The 13,910-nt window shown below is 34.5% G+C and overlaps 1 protein-coding gene across 1 annotated transcript in view; it reads right to left on the reverse strand.

The window, feature by feature from the left end:
* Positions 1–1,433: 1,433 nt before the first annotated feature.
* ABCE1 (ATP binding cassette subfamily E member 1) overlaps positions 1,434–13,910 on the reverse strand; it is a 31,513-nt gene continuing 19,036 nt past the window's right edge. The window contains exons 10-18 of the mRNA XM_041737816.1: positions 13,079–13,200; positions 9,959–10,180; positions 8,901–8,960; positions 8,740–8,798; positions 6,809–6,919; positions 6,377–6,519; positions 6,130–6,252; positions 4,841–4,952; positions 1,434–3,119 (exon numbers count right to left, since the gene is read on the reverse strand). Of these exons, the coding sequence (XP_041593750.1) occupies positions 3,072–3,119; positions 4,841–4,952; positions 6,130–6,252; positions 6,377–6,519; positions 6,809–6,919; positions 8,740–8,798; positions 8,901–8,960; positions 9,959–10,180; positions 13,079–13,200 (1,000 nt within the window). The 3' untranslated portion in view covers positions 1,434–3,071. The remainder of the gene's footprint in view (positions 3,120–4,840; positions 4,953–6,129; positions 6,253–6,376; positions 6,520–6,808; positions 6,920–8,739; positions 8,799–8,900; positions 8,961–9,958; positions 10,181–13,078; positions 13,201–13,910) is intronic.

Below are 13,910 nucleotides of genomic sequence, written 5' to 3' on the forward strand. Positions count from 1 at the left end.
TTGGGGGGGGGGGGGGGTGGGGGGGGGGAGAAGCTGGAGTCTGAGGAAAGCCAAGAAGGGTGTCTTTTGGTGCCAGGTGGAGCCCTTTCAGGATTGGGCACTTGAAGTTGATGGGATAAAAAAGGTAAAAACTAAGTGATGACAAATGTTCTAGTTTCTCTAAAGTTTTCTATGATCAGAAGGGCTTGCTTTCCTCTTTGTTACGTTTTCACTTGACTGTTAGGTCCATGTCTAGGGAATAATAGGAGAATGTAGACTAAACGAAGGATGTTAAACAGCTTCCTTTCCTGAATCCTTAAGCTCTTCTGAAAAGTGTGAGTCATGCACTCATCAGAATAGTGAAGCTACAGATATTGATATTGGTTGTAAACATGTTAAGAGTTTGATCCTGAATTCATTAGAAATTGGAGCTTCAAAGTCCATCCTCTTTACATTCCTGTGATTATATAGCTTTCACATTTAGCAGAAAAAATGTCTAGGCCAAAGATGTAAATATAGAAGATGAGCAGTGCGATTCTCATGGCTTCCCATCCTTTATTTTACTTAACGGTCAACAACCAAAATTCTGTGTAGTAAGATGTACCTATTACTGTGTCACTTGTGGCAAATTTGTTCCTTTCTAAATTAAAGCATCTAAGGCAAAGTATATTTAATTATGTAAGAAGTATTCAGAGACTAGGGGCCAAAAAAGGAGGCCAGAAACCAGAGGTATGGACGTGAAGCAGCACAAAGGCCGCAGCCCAGGAGATGGGAGGGACAGACATGGTTGATCTGAGACCAGTGCAGGCAGCTTCGGGAGTTAGAACTAACATGCTTGCCTTAAACCAGGAGCATCCCAGTATAAAGGGCCATCATAAGAGTAAACATTCCCTATAAAAAATCCCAAACACTGATAATGGTACCATTCGTTCCCTGTTGGCGAGCCGAGATGAAGAGTAGTTCCCAGCTGGTGCTACGCTGGGTCACTGGCAGAAACCACCTTTGGGGAGACGGACTCGGCCATGGAGGGAGGCACGGTTACTTGAACAGGCAGCCTCAGTAAGCCAGCCTTTCCCCTCCTAGGGGGCTGAGCACTTTCAATGTGAAGACTAGCAACCTGGTGGCCGCCTTGCATTTCCGGGTCACCTTCCGGGCAGAATGTGTCCACAAGAAGCAGTACCACACACATAGCTTTTATTAGGAAACCCAGACTTCTAAATTTAACATCTGCACTGTTGGTGTATTTGAATTGGTATTACTGATTTTTATAGAAAAACTTTTTTTCTTGTGTTAGCAACCTACTGTAAGACCTTTTGCTATGTAAAAATTTAAATGTATTTTTAAAAATTTCATTTATGTGCACAATATACATATTCTGTCATCAGCAATAAGCAGAACTCTGTTCTCATCACAAGGGTTTTCTTTAGGACAGAATACGGAATCAGTAAGTAAAAACAGCTTTTGTCTTCTTTTATTCAATATACTTGAAATAATCATTCACAAATTTAACCTATCCTTAAAAATAGGCACTACTTATTTTAGTATAATCCCATATATGTACAAAACAAACCCTTTACATATTCACACTTGGTAAGTGCACAGAAAAAAAAGCATAAAAGGATATATATTATTAAATGCAAACACTGGTAACCTTTGGGAGGGTAATGTGAGGAGATATAACATTTTATTACATGTACTTCAGTAGGTTTGAATTTTTCACAACAAATATTTATGGATCACTCCTAAATGAGTACTTTTAAAGGCCTATTTTAAAGACCAGTTAAACCAAACCATTATTTCCAATTCACCATCTGCATATTAGTGCTTCTGTATTGTTTCAAGAAGCTCTCAAATTCTGTTCAGTAATTTCTATTTTGTTTGCCCCATTAATTTATTAGTAAACTCTCTTCCTCACTTGTAGTAGAAGTTAGTTCCTGTTCACTGCATTAGAAGTGTAACTGAACGTGGTCTCATGCTGCATCTCACTGTTCAAACTCAGGAACTCGAGATATAAGTTTTTAGAGTTCTTGCTGCATAGTATCCCAAACTCCCCACCCCTTTGCCCCCATACCTCTCCCCCCCGCCCCCGCCCCCCCGAGTCAAATGGGTGTAGATCACGTACTCTATACCAAACATGGATATAAATATATTTGGTACCAAGAGGTATTTTAACATTGCTATCTGGGGGCTTGTTTGCATTAATGTTGCCTTTAGGAAAGTGGCTGTCCTTGACTGTCCTTTAGAAATCTGTGGAAGTTTAAAATTACATGGATGAATCAACTCTAAAGAAAGATTTTGAGCCTATATTTTTAAAGAAAGGAAATATTCTTTAAAATGCTTTTCCTAAATCGTGATCAGTGATTACACAGACTTGTAAAGAATGACATTACTTTGAGAATTATACAGAATCATACAGAATGCTAAAACTGAGTAATTCATAGTTAGGTATTTTTCTGGTGGTGGGGCAGAGGGATGTGGAAATGATTTTTTGATATTCAAAAGCACCAAAAACATGGTAAACAATGCTTAAGCTGGGAACATGGCCATTTTCCAACAGTGGTGTTTTGTGGCAGATCATCTTCCTTTGAAAGTCTAAACACACTGAAAACAGTGCAAAGACTGAAAACAAGTAACAAATATAATCCTGATGTTTATTTATCAAATTTCATTAGTGGAATCTTCGACCGGCTTTTAAAATAAGGGCAGTTTCTATATTATAGTGGAATATTTGGCAAATGAAGTCTGGAAAGCTTTTTCAAGATTTTTAAAAGGGGGCAACACTGGTCAGCATTTGGTACATGAATATGGTAACACCTACTGAAAATCTTCCCATACATCACGAAAACCTGGAGGTAATTTGTGTAGCTTGAAATGTCTTCATTTTAGAATGTTATACACAAGGGCCTCAAGAACAGAAAAGTGCATTTTCTGTGTTCAGACTATAATTTACAACACAACTGGCTTTTGATGTTACATTAAGTAAATTATACTTCAAGCTCCAGAGTATGTGGGGCATAAAACCTGATTAAAGTTTTATACGACAAAAATCCCAATAAATGTTAAGAAATGGCTTCTCAATATTCTGATTCAGTCTAGTCATCCAAGAAAAAGTAGTTTCCACTCTTCTTTTGTTCTACATCCTAAAAAAAAAAAAAGCAACAAAATCAACACCATCCTCCTATACTTTAACCCACAGTATTGTTTAGCAGTGTTTACAACAGTGTCTATACAACTTCCTCTGCAGTCACTGTCTGCACTGCTGCTGGATATTCCCAGGTCTGCTAAATCGAAAGCAAGATTATTACCTCTGCTACTCATCCCTACCACCGGAACACTTCCCTTGGTCCACCTCAAGTAAAGCCCCTTTATATAAAATGCCTTATTTACTTATGTAGAATTTTGCTACATATTATTTCCAGCTAAACTATTAAATTCCATTTTCATCATTTTGACTCTAAGCCCCTAGTCCAAAAGGTAACAGTCAACTGCCTATTACACAAAATGCATGTAAATGTATTTTTTCCCAGGACTGTTTACAGACTGGCCAGTAATGATCCACCTACTCATCTGCCTATGTGCTTCCTTTACTAGGATCAAGGTATGATGAAGATGAGTGGGCACAGAGAAATGATGACTAGGTATACCTAGGGACAGAACCATGGATCTTTACACAAGAAAATGAAAGTACAACATTTGTAACATTTCAGAAGGAATTCTTAGTAAAATTAAGCTGTTCATAATAAGCATTGTAGGGTTTAGTTCCCTCTTTTCTTCTGTGATTTTTTTTTAAAAGATTTATTCATGAGAGACACAGAGAGGCAGAGACATAGGCAGAGGGAGAAGCAGGCTGCCCGTGGGGAGCCCAATGTGGGACTTAACCCCAGGATCACGCCCTGAGCTGAAGGCAGATGCTCAACCACTGAGCCACCCAGGTGTCCCTTAGTGTGATTTTTAAAAACTTTTCAATTTTAAGACAAAATCTGTAATTTCACTGTCTTGGCCAAGAGTAAAACCATTTATAAACAAAAGACACAGCAAAATCTAAGACATCAATACACTCTGTCAGGTGCTTAAGGATACATTACATATACACTGACCTTGTCTCTAAGAGATCATAGTTTAATAGCAAAGCTAGAGTACAAATATGAAAATAATAAAATCTAGTAAAAGCTAGTATTAAGGACAAGAGTTAGAGGGCCATGAAATGTAAGCAGCATTTTAAGTAGGTATTGCAGGTGATAAAAACACAGAAATGCTTTTTTAGAGCTCACTTTTTTCCCCCTGAGGGACCAAGTGATTACTGCTTTCTAAAAAAAAAAAAAAAATTTCACAAAGTACATGAATTGTAGGAGGCATAGTTAATAATTTTATGTACCACAAAGAAAGGAAATCGTTGCCAATTAAACTGACAAAATGTTTTTCCATTAGTATTTTATGTTCACTGAAGAGCTTGTCTGCATTCTTAAAATATTTTAATCAGGTGATGGCTCTTGTGTATGCACAAGAAAAATAGAGGAGAGAAACTGGTTAAGGTCTTTGTAAAAATAACTGCTTTGTTTCAACAGTGAATTAGTATAATCTTTCTGAAGACATTTAAAATGGCAATTAAACTCAACACAGGCAGTACAACAGTGGGTACAACTCAGACAACATGAACACGTCTGAGTCCATGGAGCAATAGCAACTAAAAACATAATTACTGCCTACCAGACTGAAGGATGCCATCAGATAGTAACATGTGAAAAATATGAATCTTAGAATGAAATGACAAAATTTCCTGTGAAATAGCCTTCCAGTTTGAAATATTCCTTTCAATTATTATGAGAAATTATTCCTGATTTAATATAGTTTTTTTACCTACCTTAATTGAATTCAGTTTGTTTATTCTTGGCCTATAGTTGTTTGGATCTCTTCTGAATGTAATTTCAAGCTGAGACAAAAATTTATTCATGCCAGCCAGAAGAGTCTGAGGACTAGAGAAAAAATAAGGTTAACTGTGATTAAAATTTACCACATAAATTTAACTACATTTTGGAATGAAGAGTATTAAGCAGCACTGTTCCTTGAAATTCCCCAATCATAAGTCCTTTAGGTAATAGTACAATCATAAATTCTTTGTTCAGAAGGGTCTTTGCTTGGACTATTTGGCTATATTATTTTTGGGTAAAAAGAAACATTTAAGAAATACTAGTTTAGAAAAACGAAAGATCATCAATTAGGAGATTATAGAATTTCCAATCTGACATTTTCAGGGAAGAAGAAAAAATTTAATAGAAAAAAGTAACATTAACATCACAAATTTTGCACTGGAGGGACAATGTACAGCACAATGGATTGTACTCATAACTCCTTTTTCTATTTCCATGCTTAATCCATCTCTTTTTAACCCAAACTAATTCTTACATCATACTAAACTGTAACAAACCTGTGGAACATTTTAAGCATTTTTATAAATACAAAGAACTGTTATTTAAGTAAGCTATTATACAGTCCAAAAAACTTCCCTCTCAAAGAAATATGTTAATTCTCAATTGGTAAGTAAATTTAAAATGAAAACAAAGGAATTTTGGGAAGAAGTTCAGTAAAGTACTTTGTTAGGCTTCTCTATATCACAATTGCTATCAAGCCAATAAGGTAAAATTAGAGAAAAAAAGGGGAACAGTAAAATGATTCATTTTGACTCTGCTATAGATCAATACCAGATATTTGGGGTCCACTGTGAACATTACCACTAGCAGTCTAAGTGAGGCAAATCATGTAACCTATGTGCATCCTGTTTTATCTGCTGTATATAACATCAGTGGTTTCCAGGGAATCAAAATCCTAACCTGTTTTGAAAATCCAAATAATTAAGCAGACAGAAGTTAACTTGCAAGAAAAGGCAAGCAGCCCAGAGCTCTGCATGCTTATTCTCCTGGGTCAGGAGTTCTATACCACAGTCTGAACACTAGTCTACCCAGTCCCTTCTAGTATTCAACATTAATAATCCTGTGAGTCACACAATCATTCCTAGAATTTCTGGCTACTTCTTTCCTTTAAAAATAAAATGGTATCATTAATGTTTATAAGCTTATTGCAAAGTTTTGACTAATAATTTTCTGATTGTTAGAACTTATAAGGACTTCTGAATGTTTCAGAAGATAGTTTTACCTGTTTGCAACCGTGTTCTTAGATGGAATACCATCAAAAACGATGACTCGATCTGCTAGATAGGTGGCCATAATGAAGTCATGTTCCACAACAAAGGCTGTCTTCTTAGCATGGAGTATGAAACTAAAATATATGATTTTGAAAATGTTTCCAGTTTTATATTATGAAATATTCAAATGCTATATTAAACACCATTGCATACTGGTACACATAATTAAAAGCAATACTCTTACTGGCAGGACATTACCGTTTGACAACTCGAGCTGCCATCAATCTTTGCTCAGAATCCAAATACGCAGATGGTTCATCAATTAAATAGACATCAGCAGGCTTGCCCAAACAAAGTGCTAAAGCCACTCGCTGCAGTTCACCACCAGATAACGTCTGCACCTATTTGAAGTGTGTTTATTATTTTTTAAAGATTTTATTTATTTATTCATGAGGCAGAGAGAGAGAGAGAGAGACAGAGGCAGAGACACAGGCAGAGGGAGAAGCAGGCTCCATGTAGGGAGCCCGACGCAGGACCCGATCCCAGGACTCCAGGATTACGCCCTCGGCCGAAGGCAGACACCAAACCCGCTGAGCCACCCAGGGATCCCTATTTGGAGAAGAATTTTAGCGAACTATGTAGAGCCACCCAAAGTTTAAACAATAAAATGACAAAAATCAGAATATGTACTTCTTGATCGATGATGTTCTCAATTTGTAGAGGCTTCATTACATCAGTCACAAATTGTGGATGAGTGTAAGCATCTCTTATCTTTTCATGTAGCAACTGTCGAACACTTCCCTGTGGTTAGTGAAAAAAAAAGTATTGAAATTTTATTTCAGTACAGAACTCCCCTAATTATGAATCTTGACAAAGTTAAGCTCCAGAGCAAAAATAGATGAATTTGCCACCCACAGATAGGATAGTATTTTTATGCTTATTGTCTGTGGCATGTTCTGAAATTTTTATATTAAAAAACCCATCATGTCCAATAAGTAAACAAACAAACAAACAAACAAACAAAAAACAAAAAACAAAAACAAAAAAAAAACCCAACTTAAATCTAAAAGCAGTATATGATGACTGTTTCAAGAAAGTTATCATTTGAGACTAGGAATAATTCTCAAGGTCAGTGTGGTTATCAATTTCTCTTTGGCAATGAGTAAGATAACAAAATTTATAATGTAACAGTGAAGAACTTAAGATGTCTTTTGCTTGATATTTAAGGAGGGGAGAGTCAGAACTTAAAAGCTGAGCTTATACAAAGGGTCAATAATAAAACTTTTATTGTAAGCTAAGCTATCTCATATAGGTGAATAAAGTGGTACTAAGGGCAAATACTATAGTTAAGAAATTTATTACAACACTTCTAGAACCAAAGGAGGTTAACTTCCTAATGTTTTAAAGGTTCATATTTTAACATTTATCAGTATTTTTAATGACTGAATGGCATTCAATTTCACTGATATACCATACTGTCTTATCAATTTACCAGTTGATGGACATTGAGTTTGTTTTCTTCCACTTTCTGGCTATTATGAATAACACATTTGTGTCAAATTTGTGCTTTGAGACAGGTCTTCATTTCTCCTTGGTATGTATCTAGGAGTGGAAATGCGGTTCACATGTAACTCTATGTTAACCATACGAGGAACTGACAGGTTTTTTTTTTTATTGGCTCTACCATTTTACATTCCCATCAGCAATAGGAGGTTCCAATTTATCCTCATCCACACCAATACTTGTTACTACTTTTTAAAGTCATCCTAGTGGGTGTACAGAATCTTACTGTAGTTCTGATTTGCATTTCCCTAATGACTAATGGTGCCGAGCATCTTTACATGTGCTTATTTGGCCATCTGTACATTTTCTTTGGAAAAAAAAAATCTATTCCAATCCTTTGCCTGTTTTTAAACAGAGTTGTATCCGTTCTTTGTATATTCTAGAGATAAGCAATTATTAAATAATTGGTAAATGTATTCTGTCTTGTACGTGGCCTTTTACTTTTTTTGCTGGTGTTATCTGCAGCACAAAACACATTAAGTTGTTGCTGATGGTTTTTTTTTTTTAAAGTAAGCTCTACACCCAACATAAGGCTTGAACTTAAGACCCCAAGATAAATAGTCACAAGCTCCAACAACTTGAGCCAGTCAGGTGCCCCCTCCTTAGGTTTTTGTTTTGGAAAAAGATGGTGAGGGGTAGTCCTGGTGGCACAGCGGTTTAGCGCCGCCTGCAGCCCAGGGCGTGATCCTGGAGACCTGGGATCAAGTCCCATGTCAGGCTCTCTGCATGGGGCCTGCTTCTCCCTCTGCCTGTGTCTCTGCCTCTCTCTCTCTGTGTCTCTATGAATAAATAAATTAAAAAAAAAAAAAAAAAGATGGTGAATAAAGTTAAAAGCATTTCCTAACACTGGAAATGAATCAAGGACTGACATCTTAATACTCTCCCTTAGCCACTTTTTTTTTTCTTTTTTTTTCCCTTAGCCACTTTTGGTAAAACTATACAGAAACTAATTTGGAGAAGAATTTTGATACGGTGAAAGATTAAAGCTACAGGTGTGCTTTGTGTGTTATGTGTATAAACTTTCTTTTTAATAACCAAGTAACAGAATAATAACTCACAGTTGATTTGGGACTGATTTTCTGTGGCTTATAACTGACATTCAGAACAGGTACTTCGCCTGCAAAATAATGCAAATAAAGAAGACAGTGGAAATTACTCATTATATTCAAAGTTTCCTATATGGGACAGAGTAAAAACATTCAACAACATACAACAGTACCTCCTTCATCAGGTTTGAGTCTTCCAGCAAGCATTCTGATAAATGTCGTTTTGCCAGTACCTGCCAACACAATATACAACAAATGAACTTGAAAGATGTTTCACATTTACAGGAAATCACTATGTGCACTACTAAAAATCAGTTTTAAAGATACACACTGACACTACTAAATTTTAACAGTTACATAGAAAAATACTTAAAACTTTCATAGTTCACCTCTGAAGTATCATTTGAAACTAATTAGGAGTAGTAAAGAATAATAAATCTTATTAATAACCACTTTAAAATAAAGGTAGGTCTATAAAATACAAATCTTGGGTTAGCTTTTAGAACACTTAGTTAGCTAAAATACCAATACAATTTATTGTTGAGTAATATAGTACTGTTACAATTGATGCCATCCTTATAAAGTCCGTTTACATGAAATATTTAAGTCAAATGCAACCCAGTTCAAAATTCTTCCATTAAGCTAAAACCTGTTACATTGTAAAATCTTCCTAGGGAATTTCTATAGATTTAATAAGCTCTAAGTATAGAATTAAAATCTTTTTTTTTTTTTTTTAATCTTGAAAGCAATACCAGTCATTTGGTACTCAGATTCAACTCATAGCTGTTTATTACAGCAATCTAATATTGAAAATTCAGGTAATACAACTATTTACAAAGACAGACTAGACTGAATTTAAAATAATGAGAGCGCAAATGGAGAAATGCAAGAAAAAAAAATTAAACTGGATTGTTTTTCCATTACCTAACTTATCCTTTCCTTTCTCATCCATTTTTTCTAAAACAAATAAATGCCCTATCAATTTATACAAAGAAAAACTATTTTGGAAAAAAAAAAATCTTATTTTCACCCCAGATTATGAAACAAAAGATATACTTGACTGAATGGCAATAACAGGAAATCATACACTGTCACAAAATGTGAACTACACTGAGGAAATGTATGGATTCATTCTAGCTCCCAGACCTACATGTGAGTCAAAGTTTTCATGGAATAACTAAGTTATTCGATAAACAGAAGAGACTTTCAAATGTAATAAAGGAAAACTTACCATTTTCCCCCAACATCACCATGATTTCAGAATCTGTAAATTCTCCAGCTACAATTGCTAGCTCAAACTCTCCCATCTTTTTCTTCATTCCAGGATATTTATACATACACATCTTTTTAACTTCTTCCTCATTTGCTGTCTCAGCCACTTTAAAAACAAGTGAGGCATCTCTGAATCTCAAGTTTTCTGTTGGAACGTAGCCATCCAAAAAAATGTTTATGCCTGGTGGAAAGTCATTGACAAAAGATTAGTAAAGATCAATTAAAGACTAGTCTTTCTCCACAGCAAGAAATTATTTTGAGAGCAATCTAAGGATAGATTTCAAATTTCTGTGGATTTGTGGTAGCATGCAATGACAACATTGGTGTTTTAGGTATCTAATTCAAGCTGAAATAACTTTTGCATATATATGTGCCTATATATACAAAGCAATAACTTTTCAATATGATATGATTTTTAATGTGATTTTTATAAGATTTTTTTCCATCAGGTTTTACGCAAAAGAATATGGTGTCATTTCTGTATTTTTAAATTCAAAACTTACAATTTTTCTGAAAAAATGACAAAGGTAAAAATGGGATCTTTTCAGAGTGACATAAAATGATAGTTCGAGGAATAATTTTTTAGGAGTATGCATTTTCACATGAGAGCTAGGTATCACAAACTGAAGTCATAATATATACTCCATTTTTTTCAGATTAATTTTGCAGGTTTGTAATACATTTATAGGAATAAACTGACCTCATTTAATATTTTTTTTGGCTTCCCTATACAAAAATAAACATCATTATCTAATCAGACTTTAGTAACTGAAAAAACACATAATAATCCCTCTATACTAAATAATCATGAATATACTAAATATAAATATACTAAATAATCATGAAAGAACACATGATAATCCCTCTATACTAAAACCGCTAAGATCCACAATGGCAGATGCAGAAATGAAAAAGTGGATTATTTGGGAAAAATGAAAAGATGTTTTCAGTGTTTCCTATATTTAAGATAGTAAAAAAAAGCTCAAGTCTGGCCAAGGTCTTAAAAGAAAGCCTAAGGATGCTACTCGTCTCCTTTGGAATTGAGAGCCATATCAGGGGTCTATAGCCTCAGCCTAGAACACAGATATTCATTATTTGTGGAAAGAACAAATGAATAGACAAACTTATTCTGCCAAAAGCAGCATATTTTTTTTTTAACTTAAAGCTATTTAAAAATTACAAATAGGAGGTTAAAAAAATTAAAACCAAAAATTAAATTAAATAGGAACATAAACTTGAAGGAAACCTTAGTGGCTATTTAATCCAGATACCTAATTCATCAGGTAAGGGAATGAGGCTCAGAAAAGTGTGACTGTGCAAAAAACCATTAACAAACCAGTCCTTCCATTTCTACTGTGTTTGTCAATTTAAAATAGTTCGAGGTATAACTGCCTTTACAGTTCAAGAAGAGCCTTTACATATATGTGTCACATTAATTTCAGTATATTAATGGGAAGCAGAAAGTAAGCTCAGTTTACCTGAATTATTTTAACAGAGGAGGAACCTCAAAAACTTCACCAGGAACCATTTCTTAAATGATACAGCTTTTAGACATGGCATTTATAACTAGTACTGTGAAGAGTGAATGCTAGCGGCCTACATCATTATCAGTGCGATTCTGGTATAGAGTAGGTACTCAACAAATGCTTGCTAATTGAGAAGAACAAAAAATTTAATAATTGTTCCTGTTATCATCTCTTAAGACTACTGGAAAGAAAACTGGGCAATTTCACAACTTTTTCCTTAACATATGCATCTATTTATCTCAAATGTACAAGTAGGTGATAGCAATTCTATTATCTTAACATAAAAATTTTATGTATTCTTTATAAACTGAAAATCTACCACTGCCTTTTTATGCAAGTGTATGACACAATATAAATGTCTTTTTCCAAAAGCTTCTTAGGTATATCAGAAATGATCTCTTTGAAGAGACTGCTTTCAAAAAAAAAAAAGGGAGCCTGCCCAATCTGAAGACAACACAAATAATTATTCTTCTAAAATATGGTGTTTTTTCAAAGTATGAACTAGGTAGTCCTTTTGGACGTTCCTAATTGTTCTAGATTGTCAGCTGAAGGCACAGCTGGAGAGATGAAGTATAAAGTAAAAAAGGTTCTAGGGATCCCTGGGTGGCGCAGCGGTTTGGCGCCTGCCTTTGGCCCAGGGCGCGATCCTGGAGACCCGGGATCGAATCCCACGTCGGGCTCCTGGTGCATGGAGCCTGCTTCTCCCTCTGCCTGTGTCTCTGCCTCTCTCTCTCTCTGTGTGACTATCATAAATAAATAAAAAAATTAAAAAAAAAAATAAAGTAAAAAAGGAGAGAATCAATGGAAGGAAATGCAAAAAAATTAAAAGGAAAAAGGCATACCAGGTAGAGAATGCACTGACATTTGTTTCCAGAGCCATTTAGTGGTAGACTATTATTATTATTTTTTGCCTAACTTATTAGGTAGATAAGAGACATGGAAAAGAGAGGCCAGAGTCCCTCTTTCCTGAAAGTAGAAGAAATAAATGAAAATACACTTACTAAGCTATTTAATTAGACTTGATTACTTATTAAACCATACTTACTAAACTTTCATATTTTAATATGCTTATTAAATTATCTTATGAAGTTTTTAGACAATCTACTACAAACTTAAGATCTAGATTACAGATAAATTTGAAACATGAAAACAAGATGAACACTAAATCAATTATAGGAGTTTTACTACTGGTATTGGCCTTTCAAAGATAAAGATGACAAATACTATAATGATGCTATAGAAGCCAAAATCTAATAAAAATTTTAAGATCGCAAAGAGTGAAATTGAAAAAGCATTTCTACCCCTTCCAACTGAAAATTCTCCAAAATGAAATGTTTTGAATAACAACTGATGGTTATAACCTCCTATATATACATTCTGTTGAGTGATTAAATTCCATTAAGGGGATCCCTGGGTGGCTCAGCGGTTTGGCAGATGGGAGTTTTAGATAAATATCAGAGCAACATGTAACTACTTAATATCAACAATAATACATTTTCTAAGCATTAGAGTGAAAGAGAATACAGCATTGTGGAAATAGTTTTTCAAGTTACCTTCTCTTACACTAAAAGGCATAGTGACAACACCATAAGCACTTGGTACGCCATATAAACAGCAGATGAAGTCAGAGAGATAGTCTAATACACTTAGATCATGCTCCACCACAATGATATATCTGCAAATCAATATAGATTTTTATTTTTAAATGTAACATAACATAATGAAATTAAAATTATATTTAATTACAACTTAAACTCTTACACAGAACAGTGTAAATGTCAAGGAAAATAGATACGTTAAAAAAAAATGTAGAGACCGTATTAAACAAAGCCTTAAAACATATTCTTTAAAGTAAGACTCATTATCAGTCTTTTGTTTCAAATTGTTTTCCTACACTAAAAGGGGAAAAAAATTAACAGGAAACAACTTATGAATACGTGAAATAAATGTGTTTTGTCAATAAAGAACACATTTTATTTTATTTTATTTTTTTTAAGAACACGTTTTAAAATACACTTTACCAAGCAGAAACAATTACAATAGATTTTTTTAATCTGATGTAGCCTAAACTCTTTATTATGCTATTCATCTTATACATTAAGCCTTTCTAGTTGTCCTGTCCCGTATGTCAGGTGTAGTAGGGGATATAGAGAACACAACGGAACACTTAATCTGGGAATTTTCAATTTATCTCGGGAAAACACTGAATAGACATGAAACATTATCAAAAAACCTACACAGCCAAATATGTTTAGATATAAAATCCAGTGAAGATCAGAAAGGAAACAGGTGTGTACTGAAGTACTTTATAAGTGGGAGATTATGACATGACTTTTGAAGTGGTAAGAACACAGTATTGCTATGGTACAAATATCAGGCAAACAA

This window comes from Vulpes lagopus, chromosome 23 (genome assembly GCF_018345385.1).
Source record: "Vulpes lagopus strain Blue_001 chromosome 23, ASM1834538v1, whole genome shotgun sequence".
Classification (NCBI taxonomy): Eukaryota; Metazoa; Chordata; class Mammalia; order Carnivora; family Canidae; genus Vulpes; species Vulpes lagopus.